Source organism: Acomys russatus, chromosome 13 (assembly GCF_903995435.1).
Source record: "Acomys russatus chromosome 13, mAcoRus1.1, whole genome shotgun sequence".
Classification (NCBI taxonomy): Eukaryota; Metazoa; Chordata; class Mammalia; order Rodentia; family Muridae; genus Acomys; species Acomys russatus.
This window is the reverse complement of record NC_067149.1, coordinates 51,586,553-51,612,320: the sequence shown is the minus strand read 5'-3', so window position 1 is coordinate 51,612,320 and position 25,768 is coordinate 51,586,553. Positions and strand designations below refer to the sequence as shown.

At 49.8% G+C, this 25,768-nt stretch overlaps 1 protein-coding gene across 1 annotated transcript in view; it reads right to left on the bottom strand.

The window, feature by feature from the left end:
* Positions 1 to 25,768, bottom strand: part of Vwf (von Willebrand factor) — a 138,896-nt gene that overhangs the window by 69,790 nt on the left and 43,338 nt on the right. Inside the window, 9 exon segments of the mRNA XM_051155405.1 lie at positions 2,881 to 3,041; positions 4,353 to 4,447; positions 10,687 to 10,927; positions 13,353 to 13,568; positions 14,169 to 14,364; positions 19,255 to 19,355; positions 21,035 to 21,173; positions 21,804 to 21,830; positions 21,832 to 21,941. Coding sequence (XP_051011362.1) covers positions 2,881 to 3,041; positions 4,353 to 4,447; positions 10,687 to 10,927; positions 13,353 to 13,568; positions 14,169 to 14,364; positions 19,255 to 19,355; positions 21,035 to 21,173; positions 21,804 to 21,830; positions 21,832 to 21,941 — 1,286 coding nt within the window.

Genomic DNA, 25,768 nt, shown 5'->3' with positions numbered 1-25,768 from the left:
GCGAAACTAGGTAGTACCGTAACTTAAAGGCGCTGCTGCTCCAGCAACAAGTTCATGAGAATTTTTCAGCTCAAGAAAAAGCCTTAGGCTGGGCTACCTAATAAGTTCCAGACCAGCCTGGGCGGAGCGCTGTGAGTTCAAGGCCAGCCTGGTCTACAAAGCGAGTCCAGGACAGCCAAGGCTACACAGAGAAACCCTGTCTCGAAAAACAAAACAAAAAACAACAGACCAGCCTGGGCTACGAAGTGAAGCCTGCCTCCAAAACTCAAAACAAGAAAAGACTTGGGAAGGCCTTTACCATCACCTTTGTTTTTATCTGTATGAACGTACTATGACAGTGGTTGCTATGACACGGTGTGCAAAGCAACTCAAATGCCTATGGCCGTCTGTGGTCTCTAACCTCCCCTCCGAACCCTTCTAACCCAATTGCACAGGTAAGGAAACAAAGAGACGAGGCGACTTTCTACTTGTGGGGACCTATCATGTACTGTGGTTCTGGCCACTTGTAAAATCATCCCATGCCCCACTTCTACAATGAGACCTTGGGGGCTGCTGCAGGGGCAGATGTGTCTGCTGCCTGTGGGTGGATCAGAATACTGAGCACACCAGGCCTGGGACACCCGGAAATGGAACGCCTCCCGCCTTGCCTCCAACATCTTCAAACAAGTACTTCTAGGCTTAGAGGGGACACGGATGTTCCTTTTAGATGAGGACAATGGCCATTCAAAGTGAGGCCCTGTGATAACAAGCTGACCTGTGAGCTAATGCAGAAACAGCTCTGCCCTCCTCAGAAAGTGACGTGCCCCTCTTGCATGTCTTCGGAAGGCAGGATCCCTGGGGCCTCGCTAACCCCTTGGTATCCTGCCATAGCCTTCCCTCGTCACACAGAGCAGGGAAAGAGCACTGGGTCTGAGGTCTACAGCATCAGAAGCGCCCAGGCAAGATGTTCCCAGCTCCCCCTTTTCTTTGTGCTGTGGCCAGGAACACGTGTCGGGTGCTGCAGCCAGCACACTGTGCACACTTCATAAATTACAGGGATTTCTCTGCTCTGCCGAATCTGGCCCCAGCTCTCTGCACATCAGTCAGCCTCGTAATGAAGCAGTTGTGAAAATAATCCAACCTCTATGGACAGAAGCTTCTAGAGACCTTATCTCAGGGTCTCTTACTCCCCTGCCTGCTGCTTAGATCTGGAACTGAGCTTCCTCTTCTTATGGAGCCCGGATCATCCTTCCCTACTGCGTGAGCCACACTACCCAGCGTGAGGGTCAGTCTCTACCTCCCTGCTAGAAGAAGATGGTTCCAGAAGCCTCGGGGAAGAAAACAGTGGGGAATGTTCTAAAGAGAATGAATAGAACTCTCTACTTGGGAGAGGAGGGGCCGTAAAAGGAATAGAGAACAGAATTTATATCCTGCACATGCCTGGGTACCCAGCCTTCCTGAGGACATGCAATATGTTCTGGTTTCCATGACAGAATACCTGCGCCCCTCAGGTGGAGTCCTGAGCATCATCAATGTATACTTAAACCATCCTACCCACTTCCATGCTGGCCTCTAAAGATGCATCTCAATCCCCCACTACATACTTGGTGTATGGGGAAGTGGAGTCAGGGACAGCATAAAGACAGGATGCATTTGAAAAAGAAAAACCCAGACGTTGCATTCTTCCAGGCCATGATAATGATATACATGTAATGGATTTTATATAAAAACCCAGCCTAAGCCAGGCAGTGATAGTGCGAGCCTTTGATCCCAACACTTGGGAGGCAGAGGCAGGTAGATCTAAGAGGCTAGCCTGACTTTACAGAGGGAATTCCAGGACAGCCAAGGCTATGCAGAGAAGCCCTGTCTCAAAACAAAGCCTGGCCTAGTGCCTAATAGTGGAGGGAGAGAAGGAGGTCAGAAGGCTTGGGCATGCTCTCACCATTGCCACTTGTTCTAGAAGATAAACAGAGGAGCCAGGTGGTCAAAAACAAGCACTGGACCTTGGGTGCCCTTCAGGAGCATTTCAGCCCCAGAACCAGAACCAGAACCATAGGCCATGGGGTGGGCCAACACTTTATAAGTCATTTAATGGAGCCAGAAAACAAAGCTTGAGTGTAGGGAAGTCACAATTTGCTTGTGATATGACCAGGACAGTTTCTTGGCTGCATTTTTATGGTCAACTTGGCACAATCTCAAGTCATCTGGGAAGAGGGAGCAATCCAATTGACCTGCGGGCATATCTGTAAGGCATCATCTTGATTGACAATTGAGGGAGGAGGGTCTAGCCCACTCTGGGTGACCCCATCCCTAGGCAGGAGGGAATGAGTTACATACAAAACTTAGCTCAGGCTGAGCCGAAGAGAGGGGGCGCAGGGAGCAGAGGTCCTCTGTGGTTTCTGCTTGAGTTAATGCTCTGAGTTCCTTCTGACCTCGAAGTGTAAAGTAAAATAAATCTTTCCCTCCCAGAGTTGCTTTTGGTCATGGTGTTTGTCACAGCAACAGAAATCAAACTAGAACAGACATCAACATCCTCTCTTAAAAGAGAAAGTTACAGGCAAACGTGTGTAAATCACACACAACTGTATGTGTGCGGCTTTCCAGCCCCACACCCTTGAGAAAAATTCTAGTATAAATGCCTCTTCAGACATGTAAGTATTTTCTGCAAATGGTTTCCTTGCTTCCTAGGGCAGGGAGCCGAGATTTTTCTCCGCATGTGTTCAACCCGGTCAGGATCAAGCCCAGATAGCCTCCTCCCAAGTCCCTCCCTGAATGTGGTGGTTGAACCTGTCCAGCATCTCCATTCCTGTCGTTCCCTCTCTATGTCTCCACAGACGCCTCATTCACCACGGCCTGCAGGAAAATGGATGGGAGGGCTCCTTCCTCCATGCACTGGCTTACCATGCCTGGAGGACAGAGGCAGCCAGACACACAGCCCAGGCTCATGCACTCCAGGTCGTAGCTCTGGCACGTCTTAGCACACTCCAGCCCTTGAGCCCGCGGGTTGTCAGCAGGGCACACCAACTTGACCATGGGTGGCCGACAGGTCAGGCTCCTTTTGCCTTGAGGAAAGAAGAGAGGTGGTGAGCAAAACCACGGCAGATCACCTTTCTGCATTGTTCTGTAGCCCCCCAGGAGCCGTCACTCACTCCCTAAGACCTGACACTGCCCAGCCTACTGTGAGCTCTAGCCCTGAGCCGGGGTCTCCATGTGAGACCAGGGCGGCAGCTTCGTCTATCTCCATGCTTCCAGTCACGCTGGTAGAAGCTCTACTGATCCCAACAGATGTCGCCTGATGACCCTCACTCCTCATCCCTCTTGACTCTGCTCTCCCAGTTGGCACTGAACCAAGGTGCATTGTGGGAAACTCCAGACTCGGTCTTGAGAAGACCTAGATTAAGCTACTAAAATGGAGCTTGGTGGGACCCAAGAGGAACACTAATGAAATAGTTACAGCTCATGGAGGAAAAGACGGTCAGCCACAGGGACTCTAAGAGGCTTTTGCTCCAAGATCAGCCTCTCTGTAAAGATGCTGGCATCAGAATGTCTGCTCACTGACACGTCTCATCCCCTCTCCATGGTTTTCCACTGCACATTTCACAGATTTGCCTCTGGTCTAGAAATTAGAATCCGGTCACCCCCATCCCTTCAGTGTCTTGTCTTCAAATGGTACAGGAACTGTTCAGACTCTCAAACTGAAAGCAACTGGCTCAAACCCCCTTTGAGACCTCCTTGCCTCCCCCTCCCCATTTAACAAACAAACATATGCTCCATGAAGGTGGGGGTTCTGTCTACTTGGTTCACTGATGGCTCACACTTCCTGTCAATCAAAGAATAGCAGCAGCTGATTGGATAGTGATGAGAGCAGAGTGTTGACACATCTTTTTTTTTTTTTCAAAAATCCTGGCCCTGCCTAGGTAATACCATATTTCTCGCTCTGGGTGAAGAAGGCAGAATTCTCAAGCCTTTTATATGAAGCAACTGGCCCAAACCCCTATTCTTTCAGATCCATCTAATGAGATTCCAAGAAGGTGTCCTCACCAGCGTGTCCACAGGAACACCCACAGGAAACAAGAGCCATCGGAGAACGGTGGGCGCCATCTTAGCAAGCCCTTCAGCTAACCCCAGCTGCTCGCTGCACTCAGACTACCGCGGTGTTCCTCCACATAGTAAAATGCTCCTTGCCTCACTCCCATGAATTTACACGTGAGAAGATATGCCTGAAAGCCACTCACACAAACTAGGAAGTCAAGGAGATGCTGGGCAGTGCCAGACTCCTGTTTGAGCTCTCTCTCTCTCTCTCTCTCCTCCCACTCACAGAAAAGAGTCTGGACAGAAGGGAAAAGAAAAGCCTTTGAGGTGACAGTACTCACTGCGGTGAGACAGGGGGCTGCTGAGGACAGTGTCTGGCAACAGGCTCCCTGGGGCACCACTCATCGTACAATGCATGAAACCGTCTTCACAGTAACTGCAGAGAAAACACCCCAGCTTTTTCCAGAGTTTTCTACATTCATTGCCCCCTTTCCCCATCACCTGCCCAGCCTGCTCACTCTGTTCCTTCCAGCGGGCCTTCACGTCCATAACTCTGATCTGAAGTTTGGTGTGCTAAAGTCAGCGATGACCAAAAAGCCACCAAGTCTAGTGGGTCACTTCAAGTTCTTTTCCCATGTCCCTTTGAACATCACCATCGCTGATGGCTACTCCATTCTCTCAGAGAATTAAAACAGTCTCCAGGGGATTTCTCCACTTCTGTCTCAGCCTCAATTATAGCTCACACCTCCCCCCTTCCCAAACATCCAAAGCTTTCTCTTCCTCTGCTACGCTGCCATTCACACCCCGACCTCATTTCCAGCAGTAGCCCCCCCCCACCCCGGCCTTGAGCCTTTAGTGTCTCAAAGACACTGCAAGCATGGTGTGTCTGCAGCAGACCCACAGGCCCCTTCCAAGGCTGACCCAGGGGCTGGTATCACCATTCATTCAGTCTGACTCAGTATCAGAATCTAGGGTTCATGCCAACACTGCCTCTCCCTCACCCTCTACATCAGACCCACCACAATCCAGGACTTTGTCTCTGACACTTTGCTTCCATTCCTATGTGCTTGTTGCTTCTACTTTGTGATTGTGTCCCACCCTTGCCTGAAATCCCTCAGGTGCACCCCCTCTACAGACTCTCCGGTAAAGGGCAAACCCCACGTGATCTGACCCACGCCTTGCCCCCTCTTCTCCAGCTTAATGGCCATCTGTGAATCTTAAGGTCCATTGCTCTCTTTAAACCCAAAGGCTCTTACACACCATTTCCCCAAAACCAAGGTCACTCCTACCCAACACACGTAAAAGAAAATACAAACACATACATACATACATACAGGTGAGTACACACACAAAAACACACAAAGGAGGAGGAGGAGGAGGAGAGAGAGAGAGAGAGAGAGAGAGAGAGAGAGAGAGAGGTGAACACACACAAAGTAATTATGTTTACGTTTCTACACAGCAAAGAGTTAACTGAATGAGCCCTACAGAGTGGGAGATAAGCTTTACCAGATACACATCTGACACAGTATGGAAAGAACCCCAAAACATAAACAATAAATGGGAAAAAAACAATCCAAGTAACAAATGGGCAAGGAACATGCAAACAAATCTCAAAAGAAACACAAACATCCAATAAATACATGGAAAAAATGCTCAACCTCTTTAGCCACAAAGAAAATGTACGTCTAAACTACACTGAGAGGCCATCTCACCCCAGTCAGCACAGCAATGCTGGTGAAGAAGCCAGGTGGGTGCTTCATACCTGTACTCCTGGCACAGGAGCTGAGGCAGGAGGATTGCCATGAACTAGTGGCAAGTTGGGGCTACAAACTGAGCTACAAGCCTGAACTACAAAGTAAGAGCCTGTCCCAAAAAGGCCAAACAAACAAACAAACATAGTAAAGATGTGAGAAAAAGAAAAACTTACACACTGTTGGTGGGGGGTGGAAACTAGCACCGCCACTAGGAAATAAGTGTAGAGACTCCTCAAGAAACTAAAAATACAATGAGCACGGTCCAGTGGTACCAAGCCTGCCCTCCATCTCTGAAGGATACAGAGTCAGAACTCAATAGAGATACTACACAGAGCTTCTCATGACAGTCAAGTTACGGCATCAGCCTGGGTGTGTCCACGGACGGACGGGAAAAGAAAATGTAGCATGCATACATGATGAAGTATATGCAGCCAAGGAGAAGAATAAATTCATATCCTTCACGGGGAAAGTGAGGGCAGCGAAACTATCTCAGCTACTCAGAAAGAAAGTGGAGCTTGTTTGCTCTCGTGTGCGGAATCTGAAAGTTAGACATCGAAACAGAAAGGGAACTGTTAGGGAAGAGCAGGATTTGGGCGAGGGGGTGGGGGGGGTGAGGGGCGGGGAGTGGGAGGGTGGGGAGCGGGGGGGGGGGGGGGGGGAAGCAGAAGATACATTTACGTTCAAAGTACACTGTGTGCATATACAAAAATGTCACATCTGGGCTCAGCACGTGGCACAATTAACACGCACTAAAAAGGCACTCCAAGAAACTACAAAGCATTGCCTAGGAAGCTGAAGACCTGAGGAAACAGATACCCTCCACATATGGGTCGGAAGGCATAATGGTAGGGTGACAAGACTCTACAAGTGGCCTACAGACTGAATGCATCCCAACAAAACCCCAAGGGCAGTTTCTGCAGAAACAGAAAACTAAGACTAGAGTTTACGCGACACTTCAAAGCCCCCAGAGCAGCAAAACAGTCTTGACAAAGAAAAAAGCTGGAGGAGCCACAGTCTCTGGTTCCAAACCTATTGCAAAGCTACAGTAATTACAACAATATGGACTGGCAGGCAGACAGGTATACAGACCAACTAAATAAACAGGCGAGAAGTCAACCGCCGCCTAGACACTCAATTGAACCTCTACACCTGTGCCAAGACATGGAAAGGAGTCTATACAGTGCCGGGAAACTGGACTTCCATCTGGGAAGGAATGAAGCTGGACTCCAACCTTACACCGTACACGTAACGTGAGCGCCAAATGGATCAAAGATCTAAACATTAGCAAAGTCTTAGAAGGAAGCATCGGGGTAAATACTCATGACTTGGAACTTGGCACTTGTTTCATGGCTATAATACAGAACCATAAGGGATAAGTTAAAAGAAGAGATAAATTGATTATAATCAAAATTGAAACATTTTCTGCATCAAAAGGCACTAACAATAGAATGAAAAGAAAGTCACAGAATTTACAAAGGTCTTTAATAACTCAGTAACAAAATAAACAAACTACCCTATTCAAAAACAGCAGAAGGGTTCAAGTAGTCATATTTCTTTAAATCTGTAAGTAGCCAGTGGGCACATGAATAAATAGATATTCAAGATCATTTGTCATTAAAGAAATGTAAAGCAAAACCACAGCGAGGTACCACATCATACCTAGCAAGATAACTACTAGAAGGGGGGAGCTGGGGAGATGCCGCCATGGGCAAAGTGCCCTGCTATATAAGCGTAAGGACCTGAATTTGAAACCCCAGAAGCCAGGTAAATGCAGACACAGTTAGCATACCTGTAACCCCAATACACAGAGAGAGAGAGAGAGATTGGTGGTGAAGACGAGAGCTTCCCCAGAAGCTAATGGCCCAGCTAGTTTGGCATATGCAAACAAGAGACTTTGTTTGGGCGTGGTGGCGCACGCCTTTAATCCCAGCACTCAGGAGGCAGAGGCAGGTGGATCTCTGTGAGTTCAAGGCCAGCCTGGTTTACAAAAGCAAGTCCATGATAGCCAGGACAGAGAAACCCTATCTTGAAAATCCTAAAAAAAAAAAAGATGGAAGAAGACTGACACACAAGGCAGTCCTTCATACATGCAGTGTAACACATATAACACAGAGGTACTTGTAGTTTCACACACAGCAGAGGTGGGGGCGGGGGCGGGGTGGATGGAGGAGGTGGAGGAAGAAGAGAATGAAAGGAAAAAGAAAATGAGAGATGCGAAGGCGGTTGTAGCAAGCTGATTACACTGGTCCATTGCTGGTGGGAGTCTCAACGGTACGGTCTCAATGGAGTGGTAGTAGCTTGGTAGTTCTTCAAAAAAGCTAAACAGAACGACTACATGACCCAGCAGTTGTAGTCAGAGACAATACCACTACCACCGCAAATCTCAAGCACACACTCAGATACATTCATAGCAGCATTGTTCATAACAGCAAAGAGGCACAAGCAGCCAAGTGTCCACCAAGAGATGGACGGATAAGCAAAAGCTAGCACGTAGACACAGTGCGATACCATTCAGGCATTAAAGGAGTGGGGTTTGAACATATGCAGCAACATATATTCCTTGACCCTTGAAAGCCTTAACCTAAGTGAAATAAGCCAGACGCAAAGAAAAGAACAGGCATCGGATGCCTCCGCTCGCGTGAGATATCTACAGTCGTCACAGCCATAAATAGCCACGTGGCTATTGCCAGGCTGAGAAAGCGATGAGGAGTTAATATTTAATGCACGGTTTCGGGAACATAAAAATTCTAGAGATAGGTGATGAGGCAAAGTAGGTTGCGCAATGTGTAAACGTGCGGAACGTCACCTAAGAGAATCAAATGGCAAATTTCATGGTTTTTTTTTTTTTTTCCATTTTCATTAGCCTGTATGGAGGCATGTTTTGCATGTAAGTGGGCACACTTGTGTGGCTGCGTGTGAACATGGGAGTGCATGTGCGGAAGCCCGAGGCTGAAGTCGGGGATCATCCTCGGTTGCTCTCCTTACTCACTGTGGCAGCATTTCTAAGCCCAGAGCTCTTCCACACGGCTGGTCTGTCTCGCTAACGTGATCTGGAGAGGCCCTGATTCCGACCTCTGAGCTGCAATGCTAGGTCATGCCTACTCAGAATGTACGTGGATTCTGGGAGACTCAAGCCCCAGGCCTTAGACTTGCACCTCAATTGCTGAATGATGCCCTCCCCGCCCCCCCCCCACCCGAGACCATCATTTTACATCTTTCTTAGAACAAAAAAGAAAATTCTTTAAAAGGGCACTGGCAGAGGAAAGAAACGAGCCCTACGTTCCCAACAGTGTTGTTTTAAGGTCCCAGAGGGAAGCACTTGAAAAGTATTGCCAAGCAATCCTTTGGCGGGGCTGAGGCCAAAAGACCCAGCCAACAGCGGGTGTTGTGACCATCTGCCTTCTGTGCCCCTGGGAGACTACATCCACAGAATCAAGCAATCATGAATGGAAGATTTTTTTTTTTTTTAATTGTGTCACGCTAAACCTGGCATTCCTTGTTCCCTGTCTAAGCAGAGCCTGGGACAAGAATTCACAGACCTTGTCACTGTAGGTGCTGAGCGCCATCTAGAGATGGCTTAAGTACTTAGGTCTGTAGGCCTTAGCGCAGGTGAAGAATTTAGCATCCATGGTTTCGGTACCCAAGGGTGCCTAAGCCAATGCCCTATGGCCACGAAGGGACGACTATTCTTCCTTCCGCTTCTGTGACACTGTACCTCCTGGTCCAGCCCTTCCCATCCTTGCTCTGCTTTCTAGAATCCTTTCCTCCTCCCTCCGACTGGTCCCCACACTCTGGGCTCAGTCCTCTTCTGCTCTCTGGTCTGTGCTTCCCAGTGACTCTCACCACTCTCAGGGCTACAGGGGTTCTCAAACTCCAGGCCCCAACGTTAAGCTTTTGGGTTCATCTATTCCTCCAGATGTCTTCTTGGTAACTGGGTCAGGAAGATCAGTGTCTCCTCTGTACTTCCGGGGAGCCTTCTTGCCACCTTCCATCAGCATCCTCACAGCAGTCAGGTTCAGAGTACTGAGCACCTGCAGGGCCGCCTCCTGCCTCCAGCATCTGCTGGTCCAGTCTCCTCCCCCAGAGGCTCTAGCTTTGGTCCCCTGCTATCCATCCCCTATGATGGCTTGGTCCAGGGCCTAGTGGTCTTCATGTCAGCATTGTCAACATTTTCCCACATCCTCCAGAACCCACTTCCTGAAGCTATACTGTCTCTCCTTTGTTTCCTGTTCAAAACCCTTCCAAGGACCCCATGCCTCCTGCAGAAGAATCAGTCCTCTTGTGTAGTTTACCAGTCTGTGACCCTGATCCCACCCTGAGGGCAGGAGAAGTGAGGTGAATCTAACAGGTGCATCGTCTGTGCATGGGAGTGGGTGTGTTACAAGGAGAAAGAGTGGCTAAAAGTGAAGCCACTTCACGTACTGTATGTGTCTCATATATTCTCTTAAGACCCTCTCCAGATGCAGGTGCCCAAGCCTGGACCTTTCATTCCGCCTCCAGAACCAGAGCCCAAAAGAAACTTCTTACTCTATAAAAGATCCAGTCTCTGGTATTTGGTTAAAGCCATAATTTTCTCCTTCAAGTGCCTGTGTAGGCAGCAAAGAACCTGAGAGGAGGGGACAGAGGACACCTCCATTTATCCATTTGAGAAAAGGGGAAGTGAGACCTGGCACACAGGAGTGGGCAGTAAAGCTCAATACTTCCCACTGTTGGCACGGAGATGGCATTGCTGACTTGAAGACCTGAGGGGACTCTCAGCTCTGCTTCTGCCTTGGCATGCAAGTCTTGACAGGCCATTTCCTTTGAGGCCTCAGTTTACCCATCCTTGAAACAGAGGCACAACAATAAAGGTTGTGCCTGTTTAGTTTTGCCACCAATGTAGCCATCACCATCTGCAGCCCACCCGCCTGTCTGCACTTACCACATGGTATGATGGTCTGAGAAGATGTCTGAGGGCTGGAAAAGCTCACCGTCGTAGTAACAGGGGCACTGGGCCTTGGGCACACAGTCCCCTCTTTCATCCTGGTACAGCCCTGGGGGGCAGAAGCAACCCTCAAAACAGACTTCGTTGCATTCTTCATCCGGGTGGGAGAGGGAGCGGCAGGTCAGGTTGCAGGGGTTCCCACACTGTTGGTACACCTGGCCCCGTGGGCAGTCCAGAGCTGGAGACAGGAGATGGAGGAAGGCATCACACTTTGCAGCTATGAGCACTGCTATATCCGTATGGTCACAAGCATCCCTTCCCACTCTGAGCAAAAGTATATCTCTGGGCATAAAAATGTACGTGGAAACCACGGGTGCACACACTTTCTCTCCTTACCACAATGGACCAGTCCTTCCTTGCCTGGGAATCCTCCAAGTCTAGAACACTAAAGTCCTGGTGAGTTTAAGTATCTAGAAGAACTGGGAGTGATGGGTGGGTGCATCTCCATGGTGATAAGGACAACAAGGGCTGAAAATCTCTGCGCCCCTGGTGCTCACTTTGCTCCTCGCTGAGCTAGCTCCCTGTCACCTCCCTTCCTGTGCTCTTACACTTGAGCTAAGCGGCTTAAGGATCTGGCTTCTCCGGGATTGGAAGTGAGATCTGAGCCCAGCTCTCTACCTCCCTAAAGCTCCTGTTCTTATTCATCCCACTTCAAGAGGGAACAGTCCCTTTCAGGACATGCCAGTCATAAGCAGGGACACTTGTACCTATGCCCAACAAAATGGGCATCCCCTATCTCCTCACGACCCTCACAACCTCAACACACACCCTGGGGCTTCCACATAGAAATGAGAAATACTGCACGGCTACATAGAACAAAATGCCAAGGCAGCTAGAGAATGAGCACTGTATCCCATGTCCCCGGGTTCGAATCCCTGCTCCACCACTAGCTAGCGTGGAATCCTGAACACCATCCTCAGTGGAATGTGACAACAGTATCTTCTGGGTTCTTGTGGAGGCCAGATGAGCCTACACGTCACAGATGCTCACTGCGATTGTCATTGTGACCCTGGAGGGGAGTGGCAGCCCAACTCAGCAGGCTCACTGACAGGAGACATGTTCCAGAGAAATAGCTCAGACCTAGAGAATCTAACCCTCCACTCTCCTTAGGCTCAGAGAAAGAAACCACGGCCATCTGTCACAGAGACAGCTCCCTCTTGTTTTCCAGCCCCTCCTCCCTGCCGACCAGCTCCTGTGGCTGTATCAGAAAGGCGAGAGAGAGTTGGAGCTTCTTAACTGAATCACTCCTGTTACTACAGGGCCAGCTAGCCCATTGCCCATGTTCTCTTCTGTGGAGATAAAGAACAACTGCTCCCTAAGAGATGAAAGAATGTTCTGGAAGGCTCTTGACCTTCAGGGAGAATGTCCAGCGTTAGCACAGCCTTCTGATACCATCGCAAGGCACACAGCTAGTGCAGAATTCTTAATACTGGTGGGTAACAAAAGCATATTCATAGCCAGAGCCAGCGCACCACTGACTAGTTAGGTTTCCAGACACTAGGAAGGAAACAGATGTTCAGAGCCGTTGAGTGAAGGGCTCAGGGTAACAGAGCTGCTAAACCCCAGGTAAACTTCCAGAAAATCCTGGGCTCTATCCTTTGGGGCTGCTGGCATGCCCTCCATCCAGGGACTAGAGGAAAGGGAAGGGCACAGGGTGTACCCTTCGTCCCATCTCTCATCATCTATCTCGCTTTGTAAGACACTGCTTAGACTCCAAACACAAGCTCATGAGATACCAATGCTGACACACATACATCTCTTCCAAGGTATAACGTTATTTTCCCCCACCACTTCTCCTAACTACTGATTCAGCCGTTGCAGTCCCCAAACCCACCTACCTCACTCTAAAAGTCCGAGTCCCTCCTACCTTACTCCTCGAGACTGCCTGCCTCACAAAAACACCTTTACAAAACTTCCCCCAGAGAATCCTCCTCAGCTATCCCTGCCCTTCATCCCTTCATTCGGTGTGATTGGTGTGCACCTCTGAGGTGCACCTCAAGAGGAAACTATTCTGTCTCCCAATTGCTAGAGTCTGGCCTCTAGCCAAATGTCCCAAGAAGGAAAACAACAAAGCAGTCTAACTGCCCAGAGGACCACAGTGCAGGAGCAGAGACCAGCTCTGATGGCAGGAATCTACCACAGTAGAGGAAAGATGCAAAGTCAACTAGAACAATGATATTATTCAATGCTGCATAACTTTATGCAATGCCAAAGACGTGGGCCAGGTCCCACTGACTTGTCTTGCCTGAAATTACAAAAGGACTCCTGCATTCCAAACTCGCTCCACTACTTGCACATACAAGAAATGAACACTAGGTGGCAGCAGTTACAGGCAACAGCCGCTAGGCCCAGCCTCACGCCAAAGTTCCAAGGTTCTATAAGGGATTCCAACTTTTATACCCACCCCATCACTAGCCAGGAGCAGAAGGCAAGAGAAATGGCTGCAAATGAACTGTCGGCACAGGTTTGTCACTGGCGACTGTTACCAAGTGAAATAATCCAAAGAAAGCACCTTCGAAAAGGACAGATAGACCCAGAACCGCAAGGTGCAGAGGAAGAGTTGGGGTTGTCTAAAGGAGGTTACGTGGTGATGGTGTTCTCACCACAGAAGTCTGGCTCCCGCCACCCGATGTGCACGCCTTTTCGGGCACACGTGGCAGCATAGTTGGCCACTGCCCTACACAGGCAATCCCGGCCGTCAGAACAGGAGCAAACGTCATAGCGGCAGTTCTGCAGGTAGGGCAGAGGGCTGACTGCCCGGTGGCAGGCCTCGAACTTGGAGGACGTCAGGAGCGCGCAAGCCTCCTCTGCAAACCTGGCTGTTGGGGAGAGAGAAGAGTCGGTGTGGGATAAGACATGGGCCTGCCAAGGCCGCTGGGCCAAGCCGCACCCCGAGGCCCTATCCAGGAGCAGAACCCAACTCCCGTTTCTGTCAGTGGTTGCTGCCAAATCAAGTCTATTGACTTTAGCTTCTGGAGCCAGTTTACTGTCCTGTGTTTGACCCAGTTACAGGTAAAAAATGTGTTTCCAAAAACCACACTGACTGGGGACAATGGTCAGAGCGGCAGAAGCTAATGAGAGCAGAGACTCCTGTTAGCACTGTAGCTGCAGAAGACCAGGGCAGTGCATCAATCACACAATAATCAAACTCAGAGCTCCCACACCCACTGCTGCTCTAGACTGGGGCTTTTCCAGGGCAGACACAACACAATAATAGTCTCTTCTTTCTCAGGATCTCATGCACGGAGGGTGTTCCATAAACACATTTTGAAAAGGAAATGAGCCAAGTATAGATATCAGACGCCAATGATCCAAATGAAGGCCTGATCAATTGCTCTGTCTCTGCCTCCTCCAGAGAATTCCGCCTCAGGGAATGCCTGGAACGTGGGAGACACGCCAGGGTTCTGCGGCTCACTTACTCAAGCGTGGGTTCAGGCTGCAGGGGTCGCTGTGCTGGCTTTGCAGGTCTGGGCAGTCCCCTTGAAGCTTCCAGGCGTTTCCGAAGTCCACCACTAGGGGCTCCACCAGGCCCGCGGGCGTGAGGAAATCATCTCCTTTGTTCCCGTTGTAATTCCCACACAAGCCACAGGTCTTCCCAGAATAGACTGGGGACAGCTGCAGGAAGAAGCCAGGTCTTGGAGCAGCTGTCCCCCAAGTGCAACGGCGGTTTCACTTAGCTAGTAAGGTGGTTTTAATCAAAATCATTTTCCCAGATGAAAAATAAAGATCTATGGCAGCTAGGATCTGGGCTGCAAACAGCAAATACTATAGTGCATGGTACCAACTCTGTCCTTGCTCTTCTGTCATTGGTCAGAGAAGAATCAGCCAGAGGGAGTCTAAGAATAACTTAGTCACTTTAATAGACTCAGCGGAAGCCCAGAAAGAAAGAAACAAAGAAAGAAAGAAAAAAAAAATGACCTGCCCTAAGGTCCCAGAGAGGGCAGCAAGGCTAGGAAGGTAATACAGGTTGAATCCCCCCAAACCCATGTGCTCCCCGGATCCACACCTCTCACTGGACACTGGCTAAGCAACTATGAGATGAAAAGTGAACTGTTCATTGAACAGGTATTGATCACAGGTGAGCAAGGCAGGCTGAGCCGGGTGCAGACCAAGGCCCTGGGAGCTCATATCAGGGGCCCAGAAGCAAACCTTTCTTCTGATCTCTTGCTGAGGTCACTGGGAAGGCGACAAGGACACCTAGTCCAGCCCCATCACTCAGTCTCTCATCAGACCTCAGGACTGAGCCAGAAGCCTGAGCCCAAAGTATACACACAGGGCCACGCAGTAAAGTGGAGGCAGCTTCCCCAGGACAGCCGGGGCACTGCTGGATTCCATGGTGCAGACTTGAAGAGGTAGTAGGAGCCAAGACTCCAACTATAACGCTGTGAGTAATCAATGAAACCAGGTGACCCCTGCCCCTGACATGCCAAAGCCTCATGGGTTAGGCCTGGACCCCTGGAGTCATCCTTGGGAGCCCCTTCCAGCTCCCAGATGTGGGTTAACAAGGCGCACATAGAAGGTTCCGGACCCACAGACATGTATGCAAGTAAGGAAGGTGGGCTGTTGGAGGTTGGTCTGATGTGTTTTGATGTTAATTTACTGCTTGCTGTCTTTTAACGTACCCCAAATACTGCTGTGTAATCTTGCCTAAAAACTTACTCCTGTTTGACCAATAAAAAGCCGATACACCTGGGCAGGCAAATGGGATTGGGGTAGCTAAGGATCCCAGGCTTTTGAAGACAGAGAGAATCTTGGGAAAAGAAGAGAGAAAGGATGGAGAAAGAAGAAAGGAGAGAATCGCCATGGGACAGAAATAGAGCCACACGGCCCAGAGGAGGAATGCTGAAGATTCTCCTGGAAGGAGACGGGGAACATTAGCAAGTGTTCTGGGATTATGGGTGGGAGGTAGCACAAACAGAAATCATTAGAAGCAGATGGAATGGGACAGAGGCTGGAAGTTATTGGAGGACTGCCCCAGGTAAAGGCTTGTTTTAATTAAATGCATCAGGTGTCTGTGTTTTCGTTGATTGTTAGCGGATTAGAAAACACTGCCGTCATCACTGTAGCCTAATAGGAAATATATTTATTAGGCCACACTTCTGCATTAACTTCAACAGTGGGCAGAGTGGCATTGTCTGACCAATGCCAAGTGTCACATACCTTAGGCCCTGAGGTCTTCCCTGACTCCCTTGCTTAACCCTAAAGCACCCCCACCCCCACCCCCAGCCCTTTCTGCCCCTCCCCTGAGCTGCTGCTCTCCCCAGAACTTATTCTAACCTATAAAATAATAGCCTTGTTTGCTTTATTAGCCCTCTCTCTAATTAGAATTTAAGCTAGACAAGGCAAGCACTCTGGCTACTCAGTTTCATGGCTATTACCCTCCTCATCTACAACAGAATGGTGCCGGGCTTCTGCTCGGGCTGCTGTAACAAAATACCATAAACCGGGAGGCCCTATAAATAAGAGAGGCCGTATCATCTGAAGGCCAGGAAAGCCAGGAACTCAAGGCCGAACACCAGCAGATGCAGCAGCTGGCAGGGGCCCTGCAGATGCTGGCTTCTTAAGTGCGTGGTTCCTGGCAGAAGGGGCTGGCTGGCTCCCCCACCCCCCCCCCCCCCCCCCCCCAGAGCTGTTTTAGAAAGTCATTAATCACATTCCTACGGGCTGTACCCTTAGTGAACTCATCCTGCCTAGAGGCCCAACCTCCTAACACCATCCCCTCAGGGCTTAGGATTGCAACATAGACCGTTTACTGGTACTCCCTAATATTTCCTGAATTGAATGAATAGGTTGGTTGAATTTTTTTTTTTAATGAATTACTCCACCAACAGGTTTTCTCCTGCTGCCAGATAAAATGCGGTACAGACTACCAAGGCCACCTGAACAAAGTGGCAACAAGCGACACACCTTCATCCTGCCTCTCCCATTTCTCAGGATTTCTCTTCTTCCATTCTTAGACACATCGGGTGCACTCAGACTCCCCCAGAATCCCCCTTGGCCACTCCCACTTGCTTTCCATCACTACCATCCCTCACTCTGAACATTTTTCCCCTTTCTGTCACCTTAGCCTGTCTCAGGGGACAGCAGAGTCAGGGGTTGGAAGAGAGGGAGGGTGTACCCAGGGACATTGACCACGGACACAAACCCTGCCGTATCTGAGCTCAGGATATTTTAAAGAGACACTATTTGAAACAGGCCTTTGCTCTAAGGCAGTTCTGGCATGGTGGGGACTGAGGCAGGTCCTCTTCCACAGGACTCTGCTGAGGGTGAACTTGGCCTGGATGGTAGTCAGCTGAGCTGATTAGCCATATGCCCACTGCCTGGGGTCAAGGTATGCACAGCACGCACAAATGGAAAGAGGGTAAGGACCCCTAAGCACCTTGCAACCCAGGTCTGCCTGCCTCCAGCCAGTTTCTCCTCAAGCCCTAGGGGTCACTTCAAATGCCCCCCCTGCCTTCCTGCTCCTCACAAATGCACCTTTCTATAGCAAAACCAACGGTAGGGTATTCCCATGAGCCATGAGGTCACCTGACCTTTTCCCGCATCTTAATAATTTTTTCTTCTCTTCTTCCTGTCTAAACTGAACAAGCCCCACCCCAGAGAGAACCCTATAGCCCTTCAGAGAGACAAAGAACAGAGCCACCTGAGGTAAAGGCAGGCAGCTGCCCAGGGTAGTTGGTGCTAAGGTACAAGTCACACAGAGTCAACACACCCACCCTGCACCATGGTGGATGCTGAGAAGGTAGAATGCCCCCTGGAAGAGCTCCCTGGAGGCCTGGTGAGCAGAAGGCCAGTTAGACCCAGACCCAGAAGCCCAAAGTCTGTAACCGGCGGACGCTGACGCAACCTTTGCCCCTCGAGTTGCCTCAGCTCTAGCAGAGTCCTGTCTTTTTAGTTCTAACTAGAAATGGGCCAATAAGAGGCTTTTCCAGGCTCTTCCTGGTCCCTGCTCTATGCTTGCAGATATTTTTCAAAAGAAAAATGGAGTTCGCTTGCATCTCTCTTGGAAACCTTAAATGGGAGGATGAACATGGAAATGGAGGGACAGCATCTCATAGCGGCTTGCAGCACCCACCATGGAGTTACACCAAAGGACTCTGGGGAACAGGGACCCCAGAGTGTAGGACAGGCTCCCCCAGGCATCCTAGATATGACCAAGGATGCCATTTCTCGGGTGTAGTCTTAAGGCCCATGAGGGTCTTTCAAGGCCCTTTCAAGGTGTCTTCGAGATTGAATATTTTCATAGTTAACGTGATATTGTTCTTGTCTTTCCCCTCTCATTGTCTTAAAAGTACACAGTGGAATTTTCCAGAGGCTCTGTGATGTGCAATATTGTAGCCGATTGATTGCAGAAGTAGTTATTATGAGAATCCAGCTGTCTTCTGTTAAATGAATCATTGAAGAGATTTGCAGCCATGTGCAGCCATGGCATCCCTCTGTACTGCCTGCTGTTGTCTCCTGTTCCCTGGACTAACTTATTTTTCCAAAAGCAAGTGCTTACAAATGTCTACTAGGTAACAAGGTTTAGTACCATAAGTGAGTCAATGTATGTTTTATGCCTCTGGTTTAACATTTTTTGTGTTTGTGACTTTGCTTTCCTGTGTGTACCAGATCTCGTTATGTAGCTCCTCGTAGCCCAGGCTGGCCTCCAGCCCCCATCTCATCCTCCTCGGCCCTCGGATTTGTCACCATTAACCTGACAAGGATCAGTAGATATACTCTCACTAAAGATCTCAGGGACCATCCTCAGTCATTGTTAAGAATCTAACAGCATCCTGAGACCAGGCAGTGAGGACCGTGGTCTGACAGAGGGACCAGATGGACCAGCCAGAGAACCAGCCCTCATTGTGTTGTGACTGGGTGGGGGCTGCTAATGGCTCTCGATGTCTCCTGGTGTCTCCCTTATGAAAGAGCACTACTGACAGCAATTCCTGGTCTGCTCACCTGACAGAGACTTTGCAAGACCAGCAAATCCGCAAGCCCAGTGAAGTGTCCAATCTGACTAGAGGATCCATCCAGAAGACATGGCCAATACATGCATTGGCCCAGTGGCTCAGTAAGGAACCTTGAGGATCCTCCCATGGCCTTCTCCAGATGCCATATGGCCAGGATACTGGATCTGAGATGGGTACCCCAAACTGGCACTTCCATTGCTCCCCACAGTGAATGTCACGGACCACCCCTTGATCCAAGGACTTGCTGCAGCCAGGACACTGTCCAGCAACTCTGCCTCGATACTGGTCCAACAGAGGGCTGACATCCATTCTGGAGATCAACACAGTACCCAAGCCCCAGAGGGAGAACCCCAGGACCAACAGGGAGGAGCAACCAGAAAACAGACATCGGCTTCTCACACACAGAGAGGCCTGTTCCCTGCTCTGGGGGTGTAAAGTGTGAGGAGAAAGAAATTCTTCCCTCTCCACACAAAGCCACTTTGCTCGGAGCACAAGGGGTATTTTGTGAGGGTCAGGCTCCAAGAAGGCTGTAGCTTGGAAAGGGACCTACCTTAACCAGTAGTCGCCCGCGGCCATCCCAGTCCATCTGCAGGTCCTCCCCGTAGCTGAGGTGTACAGAAGCCATCACCGTGTGCTGGATGCGGAAGTCACCTAGAAACCAGAAGGACAGGGTGTAGGTTCAGATAGGGAGGTGACAGGGGGTGACAGGTGTGTTGTGGGTTTGTGATGTCTCAAAGTATTATGGTAATGACAAGCAATGAGTGAAAGACAGGTAGGTGTCCATGAGGCTAGGGCAGGGTGGGGGGCAGGGGAGCTCTCTGGAGAAATGGTGAATTGGGTGGATAGAGGCAAATAAATTCCCATCTCCTGTAATTCCCCTTGTGGACGTAAGAGGGCAGCAGAAGCTCCAGCACCCTAACTTCAGACCAGAGCATGGAGCTGCGGGAATACTCCACCAACTAGAGTCACCTAGAAGAAGGGACCCTCAATTGAGAAGATGCTTCAATTGACCGGTAGGCATGTCTGTGACAGTCTCTTGATTGTTGATTAATGGGAAAGGGACAGTGCTACCCCTGGGCAGGTGGCCCTGGGAGGTATAAGAAAAGTAGCTGAACGTGAGCCTGGGAAGCAAGCCACTAAGCTGCCTTCCTTCCATATCAGTTCCTGCCTCAACTTCCCTCAATGATGAACTATGGGGTAGAAGTGTCCAATGAAATAAACCTTATCCTTCCAAGTCAGATTTGATTAGTTTTTTTTTTTCATCACAGCAACTGAGAGTGCCTATAACAACCACTAAGCCTGGTGCTTGAGCCTGGTGCTGGAGCCCAGTGCTTGAGCCTGGTGCTGGAGCCTAATGCTTAAGCCTGGTGCTGGAGCCTGGTGCTTGAGCCTGGTGCTGGAACCTGGTGCTGGGGCCTAGTGCTTGAGCCTGGTGCTGGAGCCTGGTGCTTGAGCATGCTTGGGCTCTTGTTGTCTTCTAGACTGGATTACATCCACCAAGCTCAGTGATACTGTGTGCAAAGCTCAGCTCAGTATAGCAACGTCTGCTGCTGTGGACATGCAGAGATGTGAGAAAAGCTTATGCCTTGCCCTGGACGAATACCCCAGCTCCCTGGGAGCCACACTCAGCATAAACACACATGAATACAGTGTGCTCACTCGCCAAGTCTGTCCACTGTGTGCCAGACTACGGTCATGGAGCTACAGGAGAGCCAGGAGTCACCAGGAAGACAGCTGAGAGCTGATTGGAAGTTAAAGTTTGGGAGCTGTTCGATACAAAGTTACTTTCTGTGACCTGGGTATAGACCTGGGACAAGAAGGTTTTCCTTGGCTGGGCATGGTGGCTCACGCCTTTAATCCAAGCACTCAGGAGGCAGAGGCAGGAGGATCATTGTGAGTTCAAGGACAGCCTGGTCTACAAAGTGAGTCTAGGACAGCTAAGGCTACGCAGAGAAACCCTGTCTCAAAAAGAAGGAGGAGGAGGAGGAGGAGGAGGAGGAGGAGGAGGAGGAGGAAGAAGAAGAAGAAGAAGAAGAAGAAGAAGAAGAAGAAGAAGAAGAAGAAGAAGAAGGTTTTTCTCTTACGGCACTTGCGCCAAAAAAAGCATCCTTTGAGCTGACCTTCATCAGTCACCCCTGACCTCTCAGCTGGGTCAATCTCTGCTTCCAGAAGCCTTCTTTGCTTACAGAGATGTAGTACCCAGGATACCTCCCCACGCTCCCCCAGCCAAATCTTCATCAGGTTCCCAGGAAAAAAAGTGGGTACCCTCAGTGGGCAGGGACATGTGTCGAAAAGAAGATACAGCACAAAGGGCGTAGGCCTGAGCTCACCTTGCAGGAAGGGGATCTGAACGTCCTGCCCGTCAATGGCCACTCCTCCTCCGTGTTTCAGCTTCACAAGGCTGTTGTGCAAGGCAGACAGCCGCACACTGACTGAGCGGGTGCAGACAGCATCAGGGTCATCGGCACACTGACAAGTGGAAATGCGGCAGAGTGACCTCACCACAACCCCTACCAGCCCAGGACCTCAACTCGAGAGCTCGTGGGCCTCACTGAACAGCAGCATACTTCCATTCTCACAGATACCATGAGTAGAAAGTGCCCAGTGTTATGCAAGAAGGTCCTAAACCCCAGCCTTACCCACATCCTTGTGTGGGATTTTACAATGAACCCTAAGCCGTCGGCTCTTCTTATTCCTTCAGCCTATTAACCTAAGACAGTCAGGGCCTTCCCCCCAGGTTAGGAGCCTATAATTGTCACTGTCCTTGCTTCACTACAGGAGAATACACACCTGTACCAGGGCATTCATAAAGGAGGGGACCTGACTGCTGCTCCCTATCCCAATCAGACCTCAGCTTCCAAGAGCAGAGGTTTAGGGAGCCACAGACTAGGTCTGAGTCGGTAACCCTCCTGAGGAGTAACAAGGCAGCCATCTTCCCCCGAGGCTAAAATGGCAAAGCTGGGCTGGGTTTGCATGAAGCCACTGAAGACTAGAGGGAGGGCTCCCTCCCACGCACAGACTGGGGCTCAAGCCTCCAGGATACCTCCTTCTCACCTTGAGGCTCTGCAGCCTCCTAACAGATTGTCTGGCCAAGCTTACCTGCATGGTCTCTATGACAATGGAGAAAAGAGTCGTCTTGGCAGTCCCGGGCCAGTAGGTACTGGCAGATCCCACTGAAGGTGAAGTACTTATTGTCGAAACTCTTGAAGTGGGACTGGCCTGTGACAAGACACTCCCCTGGAAGGACCCAGAAGAAGAGGTGAGGGGAGAGGCTCTAAGTTGGCAAAGTGGGGCACACATAAAAACAGGGTACCCCCTCTAAAGTCCCCCAGGTGCCCTTTTTCCCATGACAATCAAAACTGAGTGCTGACAAGGGACTCCAAGTCAGCTAGTTTCCACTCCCAAACCACAAGATGTCAGCGCTGGTCACAGGCCCATACCCCCTTTTATAAACTGGGCAACTGAGGAAGATGACTACAAAATTTAATCTAATCTGAGGCAGATTAAGGGCTCGAATCTGCACTCCCGGTTCTGAGCTCCTGACCCTCACTTTTTGCCCAAAGTCTGCTCCATGGACCCCAAATTTTCCTGCTCAGGGCCAGGACGGATGCAAATGGCTGCCTGGGAGCCTGGGTAGAGCTCTGCTCAGAGGGATGGACGGCGGGGGGGGGGGGGGGCATTCTAGAAGCACAGATCTCACTGAATTGGCATGTGGTGGCGGCTGGGGACAGCCTCACCCCAGGACAGCTGTGAAGGAGATGAGAAAAAAAAGAGAGGCTGCCTCAGTGTCAATCAAAGACTTTATCCCTGCCCTTAGCCTAGTCAACAGGGAAACCTGTACAAGGCTGGGGGCGGGGAAGGGGTAAGGGAGGACGTGTGAGCTATCTATATATGACATGGCCAGGCAGCAGTACTAACCTTCACAAGGTCAGCTTCCAACCCAAGCTGATACATCTACAGATGGAGACTCTACATGCTCACCCCACCCCACCCCCTCCACCCATCCTATACACACAACCATGACTTTGCCATTCCATTTTCCAAGGGCTCGGTTCTGGCCCCTTATGTCCTAGAGGATGTCCACACAGAAGAGGCCCTGCCAATGTTTCTACCCAGCCTGGGAAAATTCCCTCCTTAAAGCCCACAAAGGACCCTGTGGCTAAAACAGGACGTGCTCTCTTGCCAGTCTCTACCTGAGTATTTGTTCCACCTTCTCTCATCTCCATAAATACTTGGTAAAAAATTGTGTCCCATAAAAGAAGGGCCTCTTGTCACCCACTTCCCCTGACTCCACACAGCCACGGCCACGCTCTCCTTAGCACAGCCCACCCCTGGAAGCGTCCCTGGCAAAATGCCACAGCTCCACCTGGGCCTATACCCAGGGCTGATGCTGGGTCCTAACATAGCCTGGAGGTCCTGAAAGGACACGGGGTGATTCCTGCTGCCCACATGACAAGGACAGGAAACAGGGGAGGGACCCACTGTCTACCACCTCGTTGGCATCCTCAATAACAGGTGGTGCTGGGCCAAATGTACAGCTTTGAATCTAGATGCGGGTCTTCCTTGGGAACATCTGAAGGTTGAGTAAGGACAAGCAGCCCCAGGGGACTAACAAGTATCTGTCTGGTCCCCAGGGTGACTGCTCCCTTCCAGAATGATTGATAAATAAATAAATAAATAAATAAATAAATAAATAAATAAAACCAGCCTGATGAACTTGAAAGAAACAGGGAGAAGCCAGCTCACGCTCATCACATCTCACACACACACACACACACACACACACACACACACACTGCATCCTGCAAAAAGACAAGCGTGGCATAAGTGCTGGTGGAAAGCTGAACAGCCACACGATAGGGCAAGGGTCACTCCAAGCCATTGTGAATGTCCTGGAATCCATCGGTGTCACAGGAAGGCCTTTCTAAATGGATATTTTTGTCTAAAGTGACCGTGGTTGAACAAACAGAGCAAAGGCGTCGTTTATGTCAAATGCCTTGACCTGGCTGTGGTGAAATGGGTGGGATTCTTCCCCCACCCATCTCCACTGTCTCAAGAACACTCTTATCTGAGTGTGAGGTTGGACTTCCACTCTCCCTGACAATGCCCAGGGAAAGAAGGGTCAACGAGAAAGCATTGCAACTATTTGAAAGCAAAATGTTCAGGCCTAGAATCTAATCCTCTGATCTGGCTTCCTGCTCTGCCCCTGCTGATTTCTGTCTCAGCAATCAGAAGTCTAAATATGATACGTGCCTTATCTCCTTGGTACAACCGAGGGACCAAACCTCAAACACAGGAAACCTGGGGAAATAGACGGGTGAGCTGCCGGGTAGTAGCTGGCAGAGAAAACTAGATAGAGCATCCAACCAAACAACGGGCCACTGGCCAGACTCATGCTCTTCCGGCCCAGAGCAGGAGAGATGGGTTATTTGTTCAGGGGCAGGCAGCGAAGGGCAGCCACCAGACACAAGAGGAGCGAATGAACGAAAAGGAAGAGATTCTTAAAAGAGCATGCAAAGTAGAGGCAGCTGGGCTGGAGAGATGGCTCAGTGGTTAAGAGCACTGACTGCGCTTCCAGAGGTCCTGAGTTCAATTCCCAGTAACCACATGGTGGCTCACAACCATCTATAATGTATACATAATAATAAATAAATCTTTAAAAAAAAAAAAAAAAAAAAAAAAAAAAAAAAAAAAAAACAAAGTAGAGGCAGCTAAGGTTAAAACAAGGCCACTTTTGAGGAAAGATCCCCTCCTAGGGTAGAAGGAAGAAGGTGAGGAGAGGAAGGGAGAAGGAGAACTAAAGAGAGAGGAGGAAGGAGGAAAGGAGAAAAAGAGGAGGAAGAAGAGGAGAGAAGGAAGAGGAGCAGCTCCCTCATCTAACTAACATTTTTTTCCTATAAACAAATGCTCTGGTGTTCAGCAAGTAACCCTGGATAGGATGTCCTGTTTCGTTACTTCCGTTCACCTTCTCCTACAGCCGTTCCTGCAGAGATGTCAGCTCACAGGCCTCTAGCAAGGTGAAATAGACTCCCTATAGACACCAGGCTCCTGCATTCTGGCCTTTAACTCAGTAATGTAACCCTGACCAAATATGCGTGATGACCCCTGGGAGCCACCTCCTGGCTCCTGATGGGCTTTGTCATTCCCAGCTTACAGATGAGGAAAAGAGGAACACAGCGAAGTCAAATGAGCCCAGCCTTCCACAGTGGCCAAAGAGCACTGTGAACAGGTCATTATAGCTGCCCCATGGATGGGGTCACTGTTTATCTTAAGTCTAACTAGATTCTGAGCCAAGCTTCTCTGACCCTGGTCGGAGGGTCACCTGCCAAGGGGCTTGAGGACAACACAGAGCCTAGGTGGAAGAAAAGCCTTGCTATGAACCATGATGCACTGTCCCATGCCTGTCCTGATGGAGCACCGATATGCATCCAGAGCCCCTAGCAAGGGTGCGGACAGGCCACCGGACACTCCCCGACCTTAGGGGGTCAGAGTCCCCAGTAAGTCCAAGCACTTCAAAGCACACTCTTCCACAGGAGAAGTTTCTAGGTGCCTCTTAGCTAGGGACGTGGGGTGTACTATTCTTCCTGAAGGCTTCAGAGCAGGCTGGCTTTGCATCTCAGGGTAAAACCACAGGGCTAATTTATAATCCATCAAATTATCCTGAACAGGGGCTATGGTGTCACTCCATTGGCAGAGCACTTATCTCATATGTACACATCTCTGGTACCATTCCAGTACCACAGAAATAAGTAGATAGATTAGATAGATAGATAGATAGATAGATAGATAGATAGATAGATAGATAGATACATACATACATACATACATACATACATACATACATGGATGGATGGATGGGATGAGAATGAGAATGAACAAAACGAGTGTAGGTTACTCAGAAACCTCCCCTTCCTCCTCCAGGACGATTCATCCTACCTCTTGACTCCTCTCACCTCATCTTGCCCCACACATGCTCCATCCAGTCTGCCCAGGGTCTCAGTCCCTCTCTGACCTTGCTGAAGCATGACCTTGCTTAAACACCAGGGCTGTTCTGTGTTTTGGAA